General features: G+C 42.3%; 1 protein-coding gene across 16 annotated transcripts in view; it reads left to right on the top strand.

The window, feature by feature from the left end:
• The window catches only part of AFDN (afadin, adherens junction formation factor), a 126,416-nt gene that overhangs the window by 18,277 nt on the left and 83,607 nt on the right, over positions 1-24,532 (top strand). For 12 of the 16 annotated variants that reach the window (XM_081294048.1, XM_081294057.1, XM_081294049.1 and 9 more), the window contains exons 2-4: positions 15,496-15,691; positions 20,297-20,412; positions 22,775-22,938. In XM_081294048.1, the coding sequence (XP_081150174.1) occupies positions 15,496-15,691; positions 20,297-20,412; positions 22,775-22,938 (476 nt within the window). The remainder of the gene's footprint in view (positions 1-15,495; positions 15,692-20,296; positions 20,413-22,774; positions 22,939-24,532) is intronic. The other 4 variants (XM_081294046.1, XM_081294053.1, XM_081294051.1 and 1 more) reach the window with 2 other exon arrangements.

The raw sequence follows: 24,532 nt of genomic DNA, 5'->3' as shown, positions 1-24,532 counted from the left end.
TGTTAGCCTCAGTCATCTGCGTGAGCAAGAGGAAGATTATTTCTTGAATGTGCTTATTGTATGTGCCATTATTATTATTTGTGTTTTCTTTTCCCTTCACTTTGTTTTGCTTTCTTTGTTCTAGTAGAACATCTTGTTTGTCTCAGGAAGGAAATTCAGGTCTCTGTGTTGGGCTTCCTATCATTTGATGCTGCGTGGAGGTAGGGCAGTTTCCACTGAAAAGTTCAGGTCTGCTGTGGGTGCTTTAGATTGACTCTGCATTCCTTGTCTTAAAGTGAAGAAGAAAATTATGTTTGTGGTAGTTTCTGATTTTGTGTGCAGTTATATCTAGAAATGGTAATATTTTCTTTAAAAATGTCCTTAAATGAGGCTTCATGAATAGTGTGACTTTACACATAAAAGCAGAAATACTGATTTTGAGGTTTCCCGTTATGGAATTGATTAATACTTGCTGTATTTCTGTGCTCCTGTCTTTGAACACATGCCTGTGCTGTGTGCCATTAATCACCTAAGGATCTGTTCCAGGATCTACTTGTGTTGGCCTCTGTGTGTCTGTGTTAGCCGGGGGCATCTGTGTGACTACATGGAAGAAAGAGTCTCAGGACTAGGGGCTGAGGTGGCTTCTGAGCACGGTTTCCAACAGTGGATGAGATTCTAGTTAAGTGAGTGAGTGACTCCTCACAGTAATGCTCTTTGCAATTTGTGTCAAGGAAGCGCCTCATTGAGCAGTCAGCTGTGTCATCAGTCTCCTTTTGCCCCTCCCTCCCTTCTCTAAATTACTGCTGTTGAGCTCCTCAGCACCTTGACCTCCTTTCTGAAGCTGCCAGGCTGACTTGCGCAGCTCACTTTTTTGTTTTCCTCAGTCCTGATACCAAGTGACATTCCAGTCTGTGGTAGTCATTTGGTAATGCAAATAGTGAAGCAGGAAGGGCAGGTGGGAGGGACTGCTTGGCACCAGGTCCCCAGTTCAGGATTGCTCCTGAAACCCAGGGAGAGATCATCTTGAACCAGAGGAGGAGTCTTGTTTTAGTTTGTAAAATTCCCACTAAAAGCAGTTAACATTCATGTTGCACTCACTACTCAAAAAATATTTTGTTTCTTGTTGTTCTTTCTGTTTCTGCCCCAGCCCCTGGAGAGTGCACCTCTCTTGAATTGGGTGTGAAAGGCCTTAAGACAGAGGGTGAAAAGCTGCCTGAATGTTAAATGTGTTTGTTTGCTAATGCATTACTTTAATACAGATTTGAGGATGTTTTCAATTTAGGTAACTGGTTTGAAGATCTTTTCTTTCTTTTTTCCCATTTTTTATTGATGGAGATTTTTTCTTAACTTGGCTGAATGCTATGAAATCCATTTTTAGTATACTGAAAAGGTATAGATGGAAATTTTGATTGCAGTTGCCAGAGTTTGAGGATTTATGTTACTTTGATGTGGAAGTTAGTAAATACAAGTACATGATAGCTGGCCAGTGTTTGTGTAAAAATCTGTATGGTTCATTAACCTGTCCTTCAAATGTAGAAACTTATAATATTCCATATGCACAAAGGAGAGTCTTAATGCAATTTTCTCATCTCCTCTGCTTGCGTTTTATTCTGGCTGCCATAATTCTGAGGTAAGTTCAGGAACTGCAAGACATTTCATACTTTTATGTATTTTATTTTTTTTTTGGGTAGAATCAATTGAATCATTGGAAGTGATTTAAACTCTTGGAGATTTTATTTCAACAATAGGATTATGACTAAAGGTCATTTTAGTTTCTTCTGCAAAGCTTATTCTTTTTTGTTCTCCACGCAGACCTTTAGTGCGTACTCAGGGTGTGACACCCATCAGCAGGTGCCTTGTTTTTGTATGCTCTAGATCTCATGTTTTTTTTACCACATGCAGGAGTAGCTCTGCTCCATGGCTGAGCAGGTTTGGGAGGACTCACCTATCTCCCCAGGGTCACAAGCTGGCAAGTGGCTATTTCCAGGACTCCACCTCACTTTCTCACTTTTTCCACCACACATTTATTGCTGCCCTTTGTGATGTTAAATAATTTATTATATATTTCTGGAATCAAATCCCTTGGGTTTTTCTACAGCATATGTATTTTTATGAAAATATATTTCTTTTATTTTGTATGTAATTATAGTTTGCACTTTATGACAGGTTTTTTTTTCCACATCAAGCAGTTTAATATGAAAATCTTACAGCAGATGAAATTTAGGCTTTAGAATTTTCAAGTTTCATTCTTAGTTCATCATTTTGTTGTTTTTAACTGACCTGTTTTAAAGCAAATCCTAAGATGCATTATGTCATTTCTCCCTTGTTTCAGTGTGCATCTCAATACTCAGGGCAACCAAGTTAGCCGTAATTCCTCTTTATTGTGCATTCCCTGTCTGTGCTCAGATTTCCCTGTATCTCAAAAATGTGTTTTGCGGTTAATTGAATTGGAGCCATAGGAGGCTCTCCCTGAAGGCAGCTCCCCTTCAGTCGAGGCAGTGGTGCTGTGCCTTAGGTGTTTGGAGAATGTTGGATAGTTTCCCTGTAGCAGCTCCCTGTTCTGGTTGTGGCTTGTCTTTTTCAGTGTGATGGTGTCTGACTGAGGCTCAGCTGCCTTCAGATCAGCTTCTCCATGTGTTCTGTGGGCACTGCTGGTCTCTGGGGGCAGCATCCCAGGTCTAGTTCCTAGAGCCCTCTCCTGTCCAGCTCCTCACCAGCATTCTCCAGAAGGTGCTATTATGGTGGCCTTTGCCCAGGCCTTTAGGGTGCGGAATGGCAGTTTTAATAATTCCATTATTTCTTTCATGTTTATTTGTTGAGCTTCTTGGGTTTTTTGTTCTTTTTTTTTAATATTTTCTGTTTCTTTTTTAAAAAATTAATCAATTTATTTGTTCTGGTTTGTTATACATGATAGCAGAAGGCATTTTGATTCATAGTACAAAAATGGAGCACAATTTTTCATTTCTCTGGTTGTGCACAAAATAGACTCACACCATTGGTATCTTCATACATGTACGCAGGATAATGATGTCCATCTCATTCCTATTGGTTGAGATTCTTTAAACAAATAGGAATATGTTTTCCTTACCATCCAAAATAGGAAAGCAGAAAATACTTTTTTTCTTGAGTTGCTTATTTTCAGTTGTTTCAACTAATTTTCAGGTTATCATTTTTCTTTATCAGCGTTTCGATTGTGTGGGTTTTTACATGCAGTGCGTTTCAGGCTTCCTCTTACTTGTGTCCAGTTGCCATGCACTTGGACAGCTGTGCCTTTTGGTTGGCTGAAGGTTCCTTTGATATGAACCCTTAGTCTTTGAGAGCTGCTTTCTTTCCAGAGTAACCAGATGTCCCAAACTCATCTTTCACTCTTTCTCCTATAGCCCTGAAGCCACGCTCCCCTGGAGCCGTGGTCCTCAGTGGAGAGTCGTGGGAGGGCTGAGAGCCAGGTGCTTGACATGCTTGTCTTTGTGTCTTTGCTTCTAAGCTGGTTCTGTGGAAGAACTAGCGGGTAGTTTTTCCTTTTTTTTTTTTTTTTTTTTTTTGTGTGTGTGTGTGAGTAGAAAAATACATGTTCTAAGATTTCAGATTGACTTTATAGAATTTTTAATTCCTATCATTTTATATCTCTTTTCTCTTATATTGAAAATTTTGTCATTATATTCACACAATGACTTTCTGGAATTATTCTGTTACATAGTTATTACATAAAATAATACCAGAATCACTACTTAACAATAGAACTTTTGAAAGAGGATTAACATTTCTTTGTAGATACTTGTCCTTAGAATACTTCACTGGGAATGTGAAGTCAAAAATTGTTTTCTAAAGTCACTTAGAAAAAAATCTCTTTTTTTTCCTGTGCAGTAATGTGACCAATTTGAGATACAGTTAGACCCATTCATTTCAACTTGATTTATGTTTTCAGTGATTGTTTTTCATTAAAACTTAGTTTTTCTTATTTAAAATACTTGCATGGTTCCAGAGGTATACCTATGCAATGGAGCGTGCTTGGGAGAGCTCACCTTGTGTGTTGCATGTGGGTCCGTTCACTCTGAGTGTTCTTTGTGGTGTTTCCTGCCCCTTCTCAGGAGGGACTCAGGTGCATGCCACTGAACTCTGTCCTTGCTTGACTGTGTGTCTTGCATAGTCTGCCTTCCTACATCTGTGAGCTTCCTTGCTGTTTTAACAGCAGCATCTTATCCTGCTATATGGATGTACCAGAATCCGCTCACCCAGCCCTGTCGCTGGATTGTGTCCAGGCTTCTGTTGCTCTTGCTGGTATACCTCTGGGGTAGGCACACACAAGTGGGCTGCTGTATCAGTGTGTGTGTGTGTGTGTGTGTGTGTGTGTGTGTGTGTGATTTTTCCATGCATTGCCGTGTTATCAGTGCTTGTGCACTGCATCCTTCCCAAGGTAGAGGTTTTGCAGCTGAGTTGTTGAAGAATGACCCTGTTAACGTTGTTCTGTTTCAAGGTGGTTTTGCTGTGAGTGAGGTAGTCCATCCTTTTGTATATTTAAGGACATGCTCACTGTTAACAGGAGTTGCTGTAGGTGTTTTGGGTCTTGCCCATCTTTCTGCTGGGCAGTGTCCGTTTCTTCAAATTTTGGGATCCCTTTGTGCATAAGAGACACTACATTCCTCTCTGGATGTTTTCTCCCACTGTGGTGCTTGCCTCTGGACTTGCTGAGCTCATGTGGGTTTGGGTTGGTTTGGTTATGTGAGTTTTCTGTGGTCAGTTTTATTAATATTTCTTGAGTTCCTTTAGCATTTTGGGTCATGGGCAGGAACTTTTGCCCTCTTCCTAAGTGTTAGCAGGATTGATTGACCTGTGTCTCTTATCCACTTGGGATCTGTCTTGAGGTGCAGTGGGTATATGGATCTGGTTTTGCCTGGGCTGTCTCCTTATCTCAGCATCACCCATGAGGAAGCCATCTTTTAACACTGATTTGAGACACCCCTAAAGGTCTGCTTCTAAGCACTTCCTTCCATACAAACCTTGGGTTTTGTGACATGAGGCTTCACTCTTTTCCGAGCACTTAGTGGACTGACCTTCTATAGTTACAGCTCTTTTTTTTCTCGGTTGCACTACATTTCTTGATTATTTTTCTCCACTTTTAAAATTAGCTTGTTTCTTTCCAGGGGGAAAACCCCCCACAATTTCTTATTTGGGTATTTTCTTAAATTTACAAGTTTAATTTAAATGAAAAGGTTTTGTATCACAAGAGAAATCTTGTTCTGAAAACAGGTTGCTTAAGGACATTCATTCAGTCTAATTTGACTTCATCTGTATTTCCGTGTCCTGGATAACTTATTTTATGTTGAAATTGAGAGTCATTGATGTAGTTCATTATTCCAGTTTGCTGAAATATATGAAGTGACATGGAATCATAAATCACTTTTTTGTACTGTCATGAAAATGCACACCCTTATGATGAATTGTTTCTCATGCCCTTGATCTGTAGATCAGAAATCTAGTTAATTGAACAGACTACTTGTTGAAATGAGCCATGTTACCCCCTACTTCCAGGAATACTAAATAATGATGCTGGAAAAATCTTTCTTTCTTAAAATAATGTATCAAAAGATATGATCTTCTAGAACTAGTTGTAAGTCTGATCATGTTACCTAAGGAAAAGCAGTGTGAGTTCCAGGGTCTAATTCTGCATTGGTGACTAGAGTCAAATCTCTGTGCATTGGACTTGCTCTTGTACTCCAGTCAGGCCTATCAGCTTTTTACTGAATTTAGAGCAGTGCTTCTGCCTTGCTTTATGTTCATTGCTTTTGAGACAACTGTAGCAACTTAGTTCAGACTTTATTCAAGACGCTGGGGTGATAGATTGTAATTTTACAACCATGCCTGATTTTTCCCAGAGCTGGAATAGCACATGGAATTTCAGTCTAGTCAGTCAACAGGCTACACCAAATTCCGGACCTTAGTGTTTAGACAGGAGTCAGTGCCACTTTATTTCACTTCCCATCCAAGGCCTTCTCTGAAGCACAGTGGCTAGTTTAGAACTCTTAGGGATGACTTCTAATTTCAATGTGTCGGGTTTTACAGGCCTTTTCCCTTGTACTCACCTGGGAGCTGCAGCGCCTATCTGAAGGGTCAAAAGACAGTGCATGTGCGGCTCAACATTCATGAGCATGTACTCTCAGGTGACCTACCTCTAGGGTAGTTGAGGCTTTGGCTGGCAATTGGGTGGTTCACCCTGTTAGTTTTGTAGACAGGACTCTGGGTCACTGGGTGGCTGTCTTTGAACAAAGAAGCAAGTGCAGTCTAAAGGTGCTGTCTGTTGCTCTGTGTCCCTGTCTCAGTTCTTGTGGAAAGGAGAGAGTGTGTTGTCTTCCTTTTGAAAGAAGAGATAACTAAGGCTGCAGAGCAAACAATGCTATAACAGAAAAACCTTTCTTTAATTTGTGAAAAGGGAGTCTTAATGTCTTACGTGCTGAGTTCTGCTGTAATCAGTCAGATATATTTATTGATACATTTGAGGCAGATTTGGGTAAAAAGACCTATTTCATGAGCTTTTGTCTCAGTCAGTTGTCTCTTATTTTCATGTATGCTGGCAAGTATACTTTTATATCTTACTGTGTGTTTGTTTAAGTGTGAGTTTCCAGGATGATGTTTATTACACAGTAAAAAGTTTTAGAAGCAAGATGTGATTTGGTAGGACCTTTACCAAAGTGGGATTATGGCAAGAATAAGGAGCTCTTGGGTTTAAACAGCAGTGTGATCCCAGTTATAGGAATCAACATGGCTCATTAAATGCCAGGAGGTCAAGAGAGGCAGATACATATAGATGGAAGAAGTGCAGTAGCCACTGAGTATTTGGGCCTTATAAGGGAATCTAACAATGTCTAAATTGTGTTCTTTACAACATCTCAATGAATTAGGAATGAGTTGATTAGCTGTACTTAAAGGCTGTTGTTGAATGGATGAGAACCAAGCTAGAGAAATGTTATCAAGTAGATTAACGTGAAAATGATGTAACTTTTTATTTTTCTGGAATCTGGTAGATTAACACTATGAAGTGGTCACCAAAAGGCTGGTGTAGTCTTAAGTTGCATTAATTACAGCTTAGTGTGCAGAACTAGTGTCCTCTGCTGCTCAGCCCACATCTGGAGTTCTCTGGCCAGTCTATGTCTGTTTGAGGCTAGGAGAGTAGAACACAAATGTGGAAAAGAGAAGCAAATAGAACAGTGAGTGGGTTTGGAATTAGGTCATAGGAAGGAGAGCAATCGAAGGAACCAGAATTAGAATGTCATTCTGAAGAGGTTCTGGACTTGTTCTGAATCCACACTCACATCAGATGTCATTGTCCCCAGGACCCATGTGCAGATGTCTGGAGACTAGTTATTGCCCCAGGGTAGGTGTGGGGCAGTGGTGCTGGCTTCTCATGCATGAAGGCCGGACACTAGCATTTAACATCGTGTAATTAATGCCATTAATGTATGTAAAGTGTTTGGGTACTGGGCAGGTGTAAGCATGCATAGAAAGGGAGGACTGCTCGCGTCCTCTCACCCCTTGTCAGTGTTTTAGTCCAGAAAACTTGTGCTCTTTGCTTGAGTAACGGCCTTTCCCACCATGTTCTGTGAACTTGGTCTGTTAGCACTCAAATGTGATTGTGGTTTAACAGAAGTAGGCCAAATGGCGATTGTTGGGTGTGTGTATGCATGGGTGTGGTGAAGGCCAGCTTTGTTTTTTAACATCTGCATGGATATGCTCATGTGCCAGACACGCACAGCCCCACAGTTGTCCAGCCCCAGATGTTGATAGTGTGAGATTGAGAAACTGTTTTTTCAACTTACTTTGGATCAATAGTGACCTATGGGAAGAAAAGCGGTGTGTTTTATTTTGTGGCATAGCGTGTACAAAGGAATCAGTGAAATAAAATTTCATGGGACAGTATTTGCGCTGTTTGCTTACGCAGAGTGCATCAGTCCTGGTAGAAATCTTCTATTCTACCCTATTCCATTTCATTAATGGAAACATACGATCATTGATAGCCCATCGTTTGAATGTAGGCCCAGATAATACCACTGTGTTACAATGAGCTCAGCTAGTGAAGCTGTGTGACATGAGTTTTGCTTTCATTCAGTGCAGGACTTCCTGCTGACAAGCTTCCAAGAAGGAGCACAGCAGCCTGTTGGTGATATATCCATTGCTGGGGTATCTGCAGGAGTTCTGAACTGAGGTCTGTGGAGAGATTCATAGGGTCTCAGAACTTGGATGAGAAAAGAACTACATGTTTATTTTCAATAGATTTTTTTTTATTAACTTCTAAGTGAAATTTAGTGTTTTCTTCACTGATGAGTTTATTACTCATGTTTTCCTTAAAATAATAGTTGTATGAAATTTTCCAGATCTTTGATATGTAGATGAAGTACTACTTATTCCTTAATAGGTTTTAAAATACTTGAATAATTGTGTTTTCATGTAATCTTTTATATTTTATTCATTTAAAATCCTTATTTTAAGAACATATTCATAGGTTTCATCAGACTTCCTAAGGGCACATGGAAAAATCAGTAATGCCTCATGGATTTGGTTCTGGAGCTATATCTGTACATTTCTGTGTGTATATACATGCTGTATTTAAAGATTATGATTGAAGATATAGTAACTGCTCTTGTATCATGTGGGCTTGATGTCTCCTTTAATATACGTAGATGTTTATGTGGTTCATTATTCAAAAAACAGAAAGCCAAAGAGCACCATGGGGACCTCCATTCTTTGAGCCCTCTGTGATGCTCCCAAGAGCCTGGGTCGAGATTCCATGGAATCTGACTTGCTATAAAAGTTGGCAGTCATGGCTTATGGAGTTTTGGCAGCTACGAGCAGATGAGCAGATAGTTGTTGGGTAGATAGTATTGGCATTTATAACTGAGGTGTTTAAAAAAATGTTTGCTCCTTGGTTTTCACAGTGGGCTGCTTTCCGAGGGTTTAAAAAAATGTTTAAGTGTTTGGGTACTGGGTGGGTGTCAGTGAGCATGCCTGCATAGAAAGGGAGGTCTGCTGACATCCTCTCATGCCTTGTCAGTGTTTGAGTCCAGAAAACTTCTGCTCTTTACTTGAGCAATGGCCTTTCCCTCCGGTATTTAGTGAACATGGTCTTTCAGACTTGGTGAACCAGCATCGAAGCGTTGGGAGCATGGTGGTTGGTTCACAGTGGTTGCCAAGGTGTGTGCTGCTATGTACCAGAGCTTATGCTTGTGGTTTTAGACAGCAAAGGGTTAACACAGACATTTTTATTATAAAGACCAAGTGCATGTGTGCGGGTGCTGAGTGAACCTTTTCTTCTGTGGGTCTTGGGGCCAGAGTGTGCACAATTGCTTAGCTGCTCTCAAGTGGCTGCAGACTAGGGCACCCTGACCAAGGTAACGGACAGCATCCTATGAAAGCCACACTCTTACTGTTCCCATTTTACAGAAGAGGCAACTGAGGTTCAGAGAAATTAAACTGAATTGTGGTAAAACTGGGGTTTGAGTTCAGGCATAATTCTTAACCTATGTCCTGTAGTTATCTGAAGAGAGAGTTCAATATAAAGCACATTTGTTGAATTTTTGTAGAAAGTGCTTTTGCATTGGGGAAGTCAGACAATTACAAGGCCATATAATTAATGCCCTTGAAGAGTATGGGGTTGGTGGGTGCTCCTCCCCCTGGGAGTGGGGCATGGAAGGTCGCTGGCAAGGAGACCCTGGGGAGAAGAACCTTGGTGTCTGAAGCCTCTTTTTTTCCTTAGACTTACAGGAGTATTGCTTGTCTTCCAAAAGTTTTAGGTTATGAAACAAAAATCATCTTAAAGAGCATTCGCAAAATGCTGACATTTAAAGTGTTCATATAACCTTCCCCCAACCCCCATTCAAATGCTTCCTCCAGGGCTGGGGATGTGGCTCAAGTGGTAGCGCGTTCGCCTGGCATGCGTGCGGCCCGGGTTCGATCCTCAGCACCACATACAAAGATGCTGTGTCCGCCAAATACTGAAAAATAAATATTAAAGTTCTCTCTCTCTCCCTCTTTCTCACTCTCTCTCTCTCTTTCTTAAAAAAAAAAAAAAGAAAAAAAAATGCTTCCTCCACCCTCTACAGGAAACTGGCAACACTCAGGTCATCATGGTTTAGCAGAAGTAGGAGGAACAGCTACTGCTGTCCACTTCACTGTCCTGGGTACTAGCAGTGTGTGTACAAGGATGTGCTGAGGGCACAGCTGTGTTTTTTAATATGTGCACATACAGCAGTCCCCCACTGTGTGCAATTTTGCTTTCCAAAGTCTCAGTTACCCATGGTCACCCATGGTCCAAAAATACTAAATGGAAAATTTCAGAAATATGTATTTATAAGTTATAAATAATTTAAATTAGTTTAAATTAGTTAATTCAATTAATAATCTTGTCACCATATTCTGCTTTAGTATTTGTCATCATTATCAATCTGCTGTGCCTATTTACAGATTAAACTTGTTCATAGGTATGTATAGAAAGTATGTAGCATAGACTGGGTTCAGTACAATCTTGTTTCAGGTATCCACTGGGGGCTTGGAACGTGTGCCCTACATCTGAGTGGCTATATATTTTGGAGGCACCAGCTCTAGAAGTAGATAATGTTCTGGAAAGTGGTTGGTTCTGCCACCCCTTGTTTCCTCACAGGGAACTGGAATGGGGATGTTGGTGTTTGAAGTTAGAATGCTTTTGTTACAGGCTAGAGAGGGATGTGAATTTCAATATGTGCCGAACACAGGCAAGAGAAATGAATTGTGCATGGTTGGTCCATTTGTCGTGGAACTAATGGTTCTGGTTAGCTTTATCAAGAGAAGGTTTAGGTTTCTCACTGAGCTCCTACTGGGGAAATTGGAAATTGGAAATTGGAAAATAATACCAATTGATCATCAATCTCATGAGTTGGTGAGGCGTTGGTAAGGCATTTATATTGGCTCTTTAGTGATTCTACAATGTAGCATTTTTGTGTTCTTTCTGATAAAATAATTTTGTTTGTAGTTGTAATGAAATTAATCCTAAATAGAGTTTCTGTTTCTGGTGATATCACTTCTGAGGGAGAAATCTATACAAAGGTAAATATATACTAGAGATGCATGTCCTGTTAGGAGGAATTACCTGTAAGAAGGCGGCACTGGTGATTGCTGGCTTGCTTTTCCTTCCCTTCAAATTAAATTACCTAGATTAGCATTGTACGCTGACTGTACTGATGGATTGATTATGGGGAGTTATTATCCATTCTAAAAAAATTTCTTTCAAAAAAAAAAAGGGCTGGGGATGTGGCTCAAGCGGTAGGTAGCACGCTCGCCTGGCATGCGTGCGGCCCAGGTTCGATCCTCAGCACCACATACAAACAAAGATGTTGTGTCTGCTGAAAACTAAAAAATAAATAATAAAAAAATTAAATAAAAACATTTTCTTTCAAAAATACTGTGCTGCAAGCAGTTTCTTCCTTTCAGCCTGGAGAACCTGTCACATGGCAATATTTATATCCTTTGTCCTTGGTGGTTTGTACAGCTCTCGGTGTTGTGGGAGGGAGATTTGCTGCTTTTCCCGAAGGCAGCCTTTGTGTTTAAAAATCATAGCTGGCTTGGCTGCAGCATTATTAGGATGGTAGCCCTGTCCTCAAGCCTTTATGGCTGTTTACTACAAATTTAACATTTTGCTTTCCAGGGTTCTTAGCAGTTGGAATGGATACCTCAGCTGGAAGAGTTGGGTCTGCTTTCGGGGTTCTGACTGAAATTTGCTATACAGTTACCTGCAGAGCATTGCCTTGTGCCTTGAGGAAAGACCTAGCATAAAGAATGAAGTGGGTTCCTTGCCTCAGAACAGCCATGCTCCCCTGGGAGAGGCTGCAGAGCAAGACCTGAGACCACTGGGCACTTACTTCTGTGTCATGCAGCATGTTTGTTGCTATACGTGTTTTGTTTAATACTCAAAACAAGCTTATTTTCCTTTTAGAATTGAGGAAATTTAAGTTCTCAGCATTGTTAAGTAACTCAGTTAAAGATGCAGCCTGACATGCTGACATGTATCCTCTGCTCTCTCCCAGATGGTTGACATGTGGGCCAGTAGTACTGAGGCAGAGCCAGCCTGGCCTCTGCCCCGCTTGAGCATGCGTCCCTTCATTGCACGCCACTTCAGTCCAGGAAGGCAATGGGTGCAGGTTGCTGACCTCTGGGCCATTTGTTTCCTACTCTCCTTAAAGAAAAATAGTCATCACCCCTCCCTGTGGAAGCAGAGACCCATGTCGAATCCTGTTCTGATGGCTCGGGCTGGCACATCCCAGTCCTGCTCCTAGCAGGCTGGGTGACTTAGCCCCTCTATGCCGTCTCTTCTGTTTCTCCTCATTTGGTGGTGGTGGTGATCACACCCAACTCTTATTTTGGGGAATTAAGTATGAAACTCTTAGTACCTGACGTGTAGTAAACCCTTTTTGTATGATGATGATGATGATAATAATAATAATAATAATAATAATAATTATAATTATGATAATTTGTTAGTTTTGTCCTTACACTCCAGTGTTCAGGTTCAGGAACTTGATTTTTTTTTCAATTTTATCAGTTTTTTTTTTTTTTAAATTTTAGTTGTAGGTGGAAACAATATCTTTGTTTTATTTATTTATTTTATGTGGTGCTGAGGATCGAACCCAGTGCCTTACACGTGCAAGGCAAGTGCTCAACCACTAAGCTACAACCCCAGCCCCATTTATCCGGTTTGATAAGATTCTATGCACTTACATTAGCCAAACTTAGGAATGGCCAAATAATTGAACAGAATGTTAACCTATTAATTTATTAAGGGAATAGTCTGGTCATAGGTATACTTGATGTTTTAGTCAGCTTTTTCATTGTGTGGTCCAAGATCTGATAAGAACAGTGTAGAGGGGGCTGGGATTGTGGCTCAGCAGTAGAGCGCTCGCCTAGCATGGGAGCACCACATAAAAACAAAGGCATTGTGTTGTGTCCATCTACAAAAAAAAAAATTCTCTCTCGCGCTCTCTCTCTCTCTCTCTTACTCACTCTCTTTAAAAAAAAAAACAACAGTGTAGAGAAGGAAAAGTCTATTTTAGCTCATGATTTCAGAAGTTCAGTCCCTGGTCATATAACACAGTCATTTCTTACATTGTCACACATGAGTTTCTGGGGGACACCTCATATCTAAACTTTAACAGGTGCTTCTGTGTGATGTCAAACTTATTAACACTCCTGGAATACCAATTTGAAATCAAATCAAAGGTAGTTTTCATTGTGTACTTGACTCAAGTTGTAAGGCCTGGAGCGTGGTCTCATCAGACCTCTCAGCTTAGTGCTTGTGCTTCTCTATACAAGTGCTGTGGGCGGGGGCACTTGCTCTGCCCCTCTGACTGACTGTGTTTCCCCTTTCCTCCTAGCATTATAGGCAAGGTTGGAAACTGAAGCATTAGGGAGGAGGTTTATATCTGCAGTTTCCTTTTCACTGTAAAGGGTAGTGATCTGTCTGTAAGGAATTATGAGAAGTTAGGTGGACTTCTCCACCTTCCTGTATTTGTCATTATCCATTCACTCTCTATCCTGCTAATGCCGATGGAGGGTCTCCCCTCCCCACTGCTGGTGATGTCGCTGTTCTGATTCTTCAGCGTCTCCTAGCCTGGGATCCCTTGTTGACTGCTCTCAGGAAGATTGGTACCTTCATGTTCTTTGGGGTTGTGCTGCAGATAATGTGAAGGCTCTGCTCACAGGATGGCCGAGTGTCATGGGGCTGGTGGACCCTTTTGGTGTCACTTCTGTCAAAAGGAAGGTGCTTCTGCCAGCTCACCTTTGAGACTTTGGGGTGGTGGCAGTAGCAGTCTCACATTCTTGGGATGAAAATACAGCTTCCATAGGAAAACTTAGATCTATATAACTAAAATTATAGTAATCTTGGAGCTGGTGAAGGAGAGTGGACTCTGAAATGGAAGGTTCTTGAATGGAAGGAAAGCTGAACAGGGTGCATGAGAGTGTCTGGCAAGGGCCTGGTGTAGCTTGGTGTTGACCAGCTCAGGCCCACAGGTTGCAATTGAGCCTCCTCTCACGTGCTGTCACTTGGAGGTTCCAGGGTTGCCAGAGCCACATGAGACTTTGAAAGGCGTATCAGTTGAGTTTGCTTTGTCACTCTATCCATACCAAAGAGGTTGCTAATAATCTCTGAGAGCAGACCCGGACTCCTACTAATGCAGCTTCTACCTAGCTAAGTGAGGAAGCTTTCTCAAGTCCACCCCACGATGGGGACCCTGCCTCCCCCAAACCTCCTGGCACCTGGGGAATGGGGTGGGCATGATGGAGCAGGTGTAGGGTGAACAGGCCCAGAGAAGATCTGAGCTGCAAGTGTGCTTTACTGTCTTGCTCCCTGATTGTATTTTCATGTTGTTTATACAATTATAAACCCCTCTCCAGTACCCCCTATTTCTCCTTAAATAAATACTTCTTAGTTTATAAGTAACTGTGAAGAAAAGACCAGTGGACTGGGGAGAAGTAGAGGCTCAGAGGGGCCTGGCTGTGGGCCCCAGGTTAGATTGACTTCTGAGAGAAGGGGAAGCTTCCATGGAGTGTGCAGCCAAGGGTGGATGTGAGTCCACTTAGCAGGGTTGGGATGAGGGTTCGGGGGGAGTGTTTGAAACAAATTCTTAGTTAGATTCCGGTTGGTTCTTGAGAAAGTACTAACCAGACTGAGAGGTGAGAGGAGTCAAGGGTGAGCCTAGTCCCTCCTCCTGCTGGCCACCGTGGGAGTGGCCTGGCCTTGGAAATGCTCCTGGGAACCCCCTCAGGAATTGTGCTTCTGTGCTCAAGGGAGAAGCCAAAGAGGGTGTCTCGTATGCATACAGCAGGAGTTGTGCAGGAACTCCCTGGGCTGGGTTTGCTGTGGCTTTTCTCCACAAGTGAGACTTTGAGACAAGGATCAAGGGCATTGTTTGTCTAGGGTGAGTAGTTCATGTTGGGAATTTGTTACACTTGTACTCCATGAAAAGTTGAGAATTCCATTCATCCACAGTGGTAGCCATACTGTGGCTGACATATCCCCCTTACTTTCAGAAGAGAATGGCTCAGAAGCTCAGAGCTGGGCTCAGAGCACAGCGGCAGCATAGGCTGGGCTGGGCTTCGGAGTGCAGTGGCTCTGGGTTGTGGTTCTGGGTCTGTCTCACACCTTTCTTCTCAAGCAGAGACTCAAAGAGTTGGTGATTGAAGCACACTCCCCAGCTCTGTGGTGGTGGAGAAGTAGACAGTGTCCGCCACAGGTGCCTGCGTTGGGGACGACCAGTGAAGCTGGCTGTCAACTTTAGTTTCCTCCATCTGGACAGTGAGGCAGTGAGAACCTTAAACAGCTTGTCCAGAGTCACTTAAACTCGAAGGTTAAAATCTCATATTAATTTGTGCCTCAGGTGTTTATGTAAAGAAACATTTTTAGAAAGTGATAACTAATCTTTTTTACTTATTATGCATAATTATCAAAAGCGAATCTCTTCAAAGTGTTATTTTTTTCAAAATGTATTTTTTTTTTAGGATCTGGAGTTCCATGGAGTGATGAGATTTTATTTTCAAGATAAAGCTGCTGGAAACTTTGCCACAAAATGCATCCGCGTCTCTAGCACTGCTACCACCCAAGATGTGATTGAAACTCTGGCAGAGAAATTCCGCCCCGACATGCGCATGCTGTCGTCTCCCAAGTATTCACTGTATGAAGTGCACGTCAGCGGAGGTTAGTGTTTGCAGAGCATTTGTTAGGAGGAATCCCTGACCCCGGGGAGTGCACAGCTTGCACTGTGCATTTCAATCACCATAGCCCTCTGCCTCCTTTTTGCATGGGTGGGGAGTGATGGGTGGGTTGGCAACAGTTCTTATGCCTGGGAAGTTCCCAGCGCTTATGCTCACTGGAAGTAGAATGAACATTTCAGTTTCATGAAGTGCTTGCTTCTGTGAAGGAAGGGGCATGACAGTTGACGGCTCATGCTGTGCAGCATGTCTTGTGTTGCCTGCATGGTGGTGGGGTGCTTCGTGCCTTTGGAGGGTGTGCCTGGTATACAGTTGTGCTTCTGTAACTAGCTGTGGCCAGTCAGATGTTTGTGGTGTAAGTTGTGGGTCTTGCTGTCGTGTTTCTGCCTGGTGAGCAACATGCTTTCCTTGTTCTCCAGGCTGTGTTGGGTATCTCAAGGAAAGTCCCCTGACGTAGCTGTCATTCCTCCTTGACTGAACGTTGGAAATTATGTTACATTCTGTAAGATTATGTACAGCTTAACTATACCAAATGACAACTCCAGTTGGATTGATTAGAAATGTAGAAATTTATACAATTTTTATAGGTGTTGTATGAACTGTGGAAAAAGTACAGGATGCAGTTAGTTAGTTCAGCAAGTTAAAGGCTATGTTTGACACAACCCCGTTGTAAATTTTAACTACAAATCTTTTCTGAACATAATCCATTTTTTTCAGATATACAGCTTTCTTTGGGCATTTGAATTTGGAATGAGATGTTTGTCATGGGGGATTTCTAGATGTAGGGTACCCTTTGCCCAGTGGTATAGGAGGTGGGCCATGTTCATTACTTTTTAAGGATTTGAGCATATTCCCTGTATAAATAATACCCAAACTAAACTTGGCGATAGAGAATGTTTGCAATTTTGGGTATTTTTTCTGAGGTTGAGGTTTAACCTTAGAACCTTTGTTACAAAGAAAAGAAGATATCTGTCTTAAATGCTTTTTCCATCCATGCTGTCTGGTTATTTGGTCCTACCAAAGTCTCTGGAGTAATACGATGAAAGACTGGTATTTGATATCTAAAAGTTGAGTGGTTTCAACTTTTTTCCTTTAAACTTTCTATGATGTTTTTAATTAAAAAGTAAAATAGGTATTTTTTATTTTTGTTTTTGTTTTTTTGGTATGGGCTAAACAAAATAAAGGAATTTCAAGGCAAAGGAAATGCTTTCTGTAGCCCTTTGGTGTCCTTGCCTGCTCTATGTATTGCACCGGACCTCAGACCCGGGAATCCAAGCACACATGTTTTCAGGGTTCCCTGAGTCCTTAGTATCTCAGTGATTTTTTAAATGACCCCACTAGGCCAAAGGAAATACACAGTAGTCCAGTTTACTAACTAGGTAGACTCTGACAATTGGTGCATACTTAGTTAATAATCTGGTAGATGGTTGAAAAAAATAGCACACGTAAAATGGGAAGCACACTAAGCTTTTCATCTCATTCTTATCACAACTGCTGCTGTTGATGGGGGGTGTCTCCTGGGTCTGCCAAACCTGTCACACTCTGGCTCTAACTTCCTGTGCATGTGGGATTTCAGACAGTACTCACTTATTTCAGCATCCACGGTGCTGGCCAAGGTGATGCTGCAGAGTCAACATAGTCCTGGAGTCAGGGCTCTCTTGGTGCCTGGCAGGTGTACTTGGGTCCTTCAAACCTTTCAGTGCTCCCCAGTAGCCTGTTGTCACAGGGCAACTCATCATGTCTACCTGCCAGCCCTTGTGGGATAACTCTGGGGTCAGACCCTTATGTCACCCACCAGGGAAACTCCACTTTTATTCTTTTTCTGGATAAGAATCCTCATAGGAATTTAAGTGGAAACATAAAAGATTATGCAAATAAAAAAATCATGAAAAACTAAGGCAGAAGGACTTTTTAGTGACTAAAGTGCAGAGGGGCCCAGAGCACCTTAAGTTTACATTTAGTGATTTCTCACCATGCTTTAAGAACAGCCCACCTTTATTTTGTTTTACTTTTATGATTTAGTTTTAATGTTAGTTATGACATCATGAGGAATTTCAATCTAGTATAAATTTTGTAACCAGAACAGTTTGATAATTCTTGCTTATACAAGAATTCAAATTTGATTCTTTTTTTGATACCAGGAATTGAACCCAGAGGTACTTACCACTGAGTCACAACCTGTTTAATTTTTACCCAACCTGTTTAATTTTTTTAATTTTGACACAGGGCCTCACTAAGTTGCTGAGGCTGTGTTTGAACATGTGGTCCTCCTGCTTCAGTTTCCCAAGCTGCTGGGATTACAGGTGTGTGCCACCACACCTGACCAAATTTATTGATTTTTATCACTAGTTTATTAAGCTGATTTTCAGTTGATTAATTCATAACCTATTATTCCTGCATTCTGATACATTGCCTTACTATTTGTATATAGTGCTTACTAAGAACCTCTGGAAGTCTAGCTCTTTCTGGCATGCTTGCCTCCTTTGTCACAGTGAGCCTGTGGCTGGCCTCATGGTGGCGGGTCTTGATATGGTCATCTGGGTTCTCTGTGCAGCCTTGGTGAGAGCACCATCATGTCGTCATCCATTATTGTGGTGCCATCCCTTGCTGGGGATGCTAGTGCTTTTGTAGAATCTTAATTTGGCCATGGCATTGGCAGTATTGATCAGATGACAGTTCTCACCTGGTGTGGGGCTGTGCTCATGCCAGTGCCCAGAGTTCTGCCACACTCCCTGCCTGTCTTTCTGACCTTCTCTGGACCATCTTACACCTTTCCTTCCCTTCAAGTCCTGTCTGGGTCTATGCTCTAGGGGGGCTCTTCATTGGAGAACCCTAGTCCAGGGTGGCTCTGAAGTGCCTCTCCTGGTGTGTTCACTGATGTGTTATTACCTACACCAGAGCCTGTTACCCAGAGATGCGTAATGCCTACAGCAAGCTCCTTAAAATAACACCACGTCAATCTGAAAACATTGTACAGTGAACAGTGCCAAAAAAATTTTTTTTTTTTTTTTTTGTGGTATTGGGGATTGAACCCAGGGCCTTGTGCATGCAAGGCAAGCACTCTACCAACTGAGCTATATCCCCAGCCCTGCAAAAGCATTTTGATAGAGACCTTGTTTGAGAAATGAGGTCAATCTCAAATTTAACAGTGTTTTAGTGTCACGTACAGGCCAGTTCACAAAACAATCTTTAGTCCTGGCTCTGCTTCTTTACTTTCTATGCCATTGTGGAACCTGGTTATGAGGAGCAGCCTTGGCCCATCATGGAACCAGCACGCCTCACTGCTCTTGCAGCCTTCAGGAGCTGGACCTTTCTCCTGTCACCGCCCTTGCCAGCTATCTCTTTAACTAAAGAGATATTTGCTGACTGAGTAGCACCATGTAGTCTCACTCTGTGCAGAATTTGCACCTACCTGACAGTGGCTGAGTGTGTGCACTGCCCGTGCTCCTGATGATGTGCTTGCCAGCCCGCTGTGCAGTGGCAAAGCTGGACACGGGAGGATGCCCATAGGAGAGGGACTCTGTCCCCTGCCTTATCAGATACTTTGGTTTTATGATGAGTTTCCTTTATTCAAGCCTGGGAGTGCTGGGTCCTCCTGTTCACAAGGGTTGTAAAGCATTGTGTATGGAGGAAGCTTTGTACAGGTGCTTCTGCAGCAGGAATTCCTGGAAGAGCTCATGTTCTGCCAAATGTATGCCAGGGCAGACTTCACAAGAAAGAAAAAATGGGCAGGTTATTCAAAAACTATTTAAATTTGTAGCAGTGGCTATAACAAAGTAACAGGAAAAGCATGATGAATGGGTTTCTCCAGGGATGAGGAGGACACCTGGGAATGTGCTCTTAGAGTTAGGTGGACTGGCCCTGCTCCTTAGTCTTTTCCCTGCTGAGTGATGCTGTGCCTGCTCCATCCTTCAGGGCCTTCTCCCTGGAGCCTGCACCCCACCATAGGCTTCTGGATTTTGGAAATGTCAGGCTCTGTGGAGCACTTGGGAATTGCTCCCTGGGGGACTCAGTGCACCAGTCACGCACTTTACTGAAACACAGAGAAAGGCATGGCAGCTTTCTGGTGAAGGCGAGCTGAGGGTCGAGATTGGCAAGCTTCAGAGATGGATATGCAGGTAGGAAGAGCAGAAGGTCACTGCAGTCACTTCTACACTGATTGTGTGCTATTGCTGTTGCTTGTAGGATGTAACATTAAGGTGGTAAGCCTGTGGAACTTCTGCAGTGTATTAACATCATTTTCTTATTTTCTAGTTGCATAAGAGATGATTTGACTTCAGAAATAAGGTTACAGCAGAGTTGTGTTTACTTTATCCTAGTCCATGTATATTTCTCCTTTTTTTCCCAGTTATATCTGAACAAGGGGAATGCCCCTGTCAGTACCTGGCACTGGTCATGGTAATGGGCACACAGTATTGACAGAATACTAAGCACTGATTTTGACATTCTGAACAGTGCATTTCAGTCTGTCAGCAGATCCTTGGGGGAATAAAATACTTTATAAAATTAAATTATATGACTTGGCCAATTATTGTGCTGATGCCATGAAATAACTATGGCATATTTTTTTTTTTCCATTTCATGTTTGAAGAAGAAAGAAGATTGGACACTGATGAGAAGCCTCTAGTTGTGCAGTTGAATTGGAACAAAGATGACCGGGAAGGCAGATTTGTGCTCAAGAATGAGAACGACGCAGCCCCTGCTAAGGTGGCGCCTCCCTATCTCATGCTGACCATGGCTGGGTGGGAGCAAACCGGATTGAGTTTTTGTTACAGGAGCTCCTTCTATTTGTCTTCTCTCCCTAAATCCCTCTACTGTCCTCCTAGAAAAGAATATAAAAGCAGCCTGATGGTGTCTGCTTTACCCTTCATTTCATCTAGTAGCCCCAGATGCTGCTGCTCACTTCTTGAAGAGGAGTAAGTTTTTGTGACTGAGTTAGTGATCAAGTTATCACCTTCCATTCTTTCCCCAAGCTGTAAAATCAGAATTGCTTTAATGAGAATCAGGAAGGAAGAGGAAGCTCTGATAATCTATTTATAGTGAACTTTGAGATGCCACTGCAAAAGGCACATGACAACCCTCCACAGTGCACAAGTGAGGTTAGGAATCGGCAAACTCTTGGTGTGCTTAGACGATGGAGGGATGATTCTGAAACTGGAGTTTGGGATGAAACTAGATTTTCCACTTATGCTGGCAGGTAGGCTCTGCACAGGCTGCAGGCTCTACAGCCAAGAAATGTGCTGCAGCTCTTAAAGGCCGGCTATGCCCTTCGGTGTTGAGGCATACCTCAGCAGCTCATCGCCAATATTTTCTTTCTGAGTTCTTGTCTTGCAGATTTGAAAAATGAAATCCACAAATGAGGGTGAGTGAGTGTAAGAACAGGATTTATTCAAGTGTGAATAGAAACACAACTCCTGCAGGGTGAAAGGGGATTCCCATATGGGAGTGTGTTAGTGTAGGGGTTTATGTATCACTTGGGTCAATATTTTTGGTTCAGATTTATGCTAATCAGGGTTTGGAAAAGTACCAGCCCAGACTCACCTGCAGTCCTTTCCAGGTCTGCTCCACTTTCATTTTTCCACTGCTCATGGGGAAGTAAGAGGTAGAGGTTATTGGATTATAGAAGCTTGGTGGTTCCGAGCTGTGGTGCTGTGTGGAGCGGGCTTCTGCAATGGGCATCTGCACCAGGCCTAGGCTGGGCCATAGCTGGGTGACATGTCAGCATGCCCTGGCTCACCTTGGCACTGTCAGGCCTGCGCCAGTCATGCTTCACTGCTTTGGAAGGGATTATTGGGTTGGCTGTGTGGCTGGTGGCCAGGGAGCCATGTCAGTTCTAAATCTTGCCTGGGTCATCTGGAATTTCTGTACTACTGTTTTTTTTTTTCTGTGGAATACTAGAAATGTTGATATAATTTCAAAATACTACATAATCTTTGCTAAATCAGATAGCATCTTTCACAGGAATTCAGTATTAGCAAGCAGTAGCAAATGCAAAGTTCAGAGGACTTTGAGGGATTCTTCTGTTCAACCCCCTGTACATTGAGAGAGACTGTCATTGCTCGCTCACAGTGGCAGAACACTTTCCTTCTGTGTGAGGCCAGTGTTGCTTGCTGATCCTCACACCTATGCATGGGGTCTTGGATTTCCTCGTGGCCATGTTTAGTGACTTGACTGTACCTGAAGTGACGCACACAGGTTCGAATGAGTTTCTGTGGTCCTGCACTCACATTTCATTTCATCCTTGTGTTGTGATTTCAGCTGGTGCTGTGCATTCTGTTCACTTTGCTGTGGGCCACAAACCTTCATTGCCAGGTGAAAACTCTTCTTAGGACTAGTGCAATGTAAAAGATTCCAGAATGGAAACAGGAACATGAATGTTCTCTACTCCACCATCTTAGAAAGTGAAAGGCAGTTTTCTCTCCAGTACTTTATCTTTTTCTTCTTTTTAAAATTCTTCACCTGTTAAGTTTCTACCTAAAAATAATGTGGCTATGTGGGACGGCCTTTTCGTAGTTGAAAAGCAGATTAAGAACAAGCAAACACATACAAGGCCTGAAAAAGCAGTCAGGCGTTTTGCAGAAAGCTGATAAGTAGGACCCTGGTTTGTGAAAGCCACTTATTATGACTACTCTTAACGTTTCTTCTGAAGTTAAAGAAAAGTACCTACTAAGCAGATGGTGATTTAGACTCCTCATTTCTATGTTTTGTTAGGCTCCTTTTACTGAGGTTACTTTATGGTAACTTATTGGAGTTTTAGTCATTAAAAGTCAGATTTCATGAATCACACCCCAGTGTTCTTACTAGCTTTGAGTGTTTGTTTGCCTGCTTGCTCAATTAGTTTGAAAGTTAGGTAAATTTATATACAATTGAACACACAGACTCGAGTATGTAATTCACTTGGTTTTAAAAATTGCCTGTGTCACTCTAGGCTCCTCACTGTATGTAATGTCCCCACACCCCAGAGTTCACCTGGTTTGAGATGCTGTGTGTGGAGAAGAAAGCCTCCCCACAGGGAACATTATGCTATTCCTGGGTGGTGGCTAACGAGTGACGATGTTACTTCTATCAGAAGGTTCAAAGTAATGGACCAGAAAAGCAGGAGAAAGAAGGTGTTATACAGAACTTCAAAAGAACTCTCTCAAAGAAAGAAAAGAAAGAAAAAAAGAAGAGAGAAAAGGAGGCCTTGAGACAGACGTCTGATAAGGAGGATGGACCTTCTCGAGGGGATGACAGGTGGGTTTGCTCTGGAAGTATTCCCATTGCTCTGCACTGCAAGCAGGTGCTTTTTTTTTTTTTTTTTTTTTTAATATTTTTAGTTGCAGATGGACCCAGTACCTTTATTTTATTTTTTTCATTTTTATGTGGTGCTGAGGATCGAACCCAGTGCCTTCCATGTACTAGGCAAGTGCTCTACTACTGAACTACAGCCCCAGCCCACAGATGTTCTTAATGCAACTGGCTTTGGCCTTCCCAGAGGGCTATGCGAAGGATGCAGATTGACCCACCAAGTTAGGGAGTAAACGGTCTTACCTAAGGAAGGTCCCCTTAGGTTAGAAGCCTGCCCACCCTCCTGCTCACCCCAGCATACATGACTGAGGTGCCTGTTTCCTGAGTGGAGCCTCATCTGGAATGGGGTGGCAGGGTTTCCTGTGTGCCTCGGGACACTGATGTCTGGTAGAACGGGCAAGGCCAGGGAAAAGCAGGTTTTCCCTTTGAAGGTTCAGACTCATCAAGTCCCCCATTCCTGCCCTGTTACTCCAGCCTTATGGTAGGTGCACTTTATCTGTCCCAAGATATTTGAGCTCCTGAGCTCAGAGATGAGGGAATAAAGGGAAATCTCTTTGTTTCTGCATAACAGAAAGACATGTAGGTCACATCCTAGACTTTCCCTAGGTGGACTCTAGTTCCCAGTGTGCACTCTGCCCCATCCAGTTGCTAGTTCAACCTGCCCTTGGGCAGCTTTCTGTGCCTTGGTATTGAATGCATTGTACTATGTATGTTACATGGCCAAGTAAGGAACATACACTTCAGAAAGTCAGACAGCAGATGGGCCGGAACCCATGAGGAACCCAAGAGAAGCTAATCCTGTCTGTTTTTCCGTATAAATATATATACTTAAAGTGTTTACATAGAAGATTTTTAAACAAGTACAATCACAGCTTTTTCAACTGGAACTTTTTACATGGTATTTTTCCTGTATATATGTATTTCACAAAAACAGTTCTAAGATTATATGGCATTCTGTCACATGGTTCTTCCATCATTTATGTACCTGATTCTTTTTTAAAGTACCTGTATTTGTTTATAGCCTACCTCCCTACCCTAGGTCTGAGTAATGACCCAGTGAACATCCTTCTGGTATCACAGGCACTCATCCAATTGCTTCTGGGGAGGTACCGAGGGACAGTGGGTAGGAGCAGGTCTGCGTGTCTCCTTGGGAGATTTCCAGGACTGTGACTTGGGTATTCAGCTTGTTGGCTGACCACCCCTTCTCATTTTCTTACATGCTTACACCTCTTACCTCTTGGATCAGTGTATTACCTCTGTGTTATATGATATTCTCCACATACTAAATTTAATGTATTATTCAAAAGGTAACATCTTTCATGTGTTCATTAGCCATTTATATTTTTGTGGTGCAGTGGTCACCTTGAGTTTGTTTTCTTCCCACTTTTTAGAATGAGTTGATATTTTCTGTGTGTCCATGAATGACGTGTCCTTTAGAGTGGAATTTGCGCCTATTTGAGGTATAGCAAAACTAGTTTAATAAGCAGTTCAGGGATATAATCACCTGGGCACAGTGTAGCAGGCTGTATTTAATGTGGTT

Source organism: Spermophilus citellus (genome assembly GCF_964194105.1).
Source record: "Spermophilus citellus genome assembly, chromosome: 5".
Lineage (NCBI taxonomy): Eukaryota > Metazoa > Chordata > Mammalia > Rodentia > Sciuridae > Spermophilus > Spermophilus citellus.
This window is presented reverse-complemented; position numbering and strand designations above follow the sequence as displayed.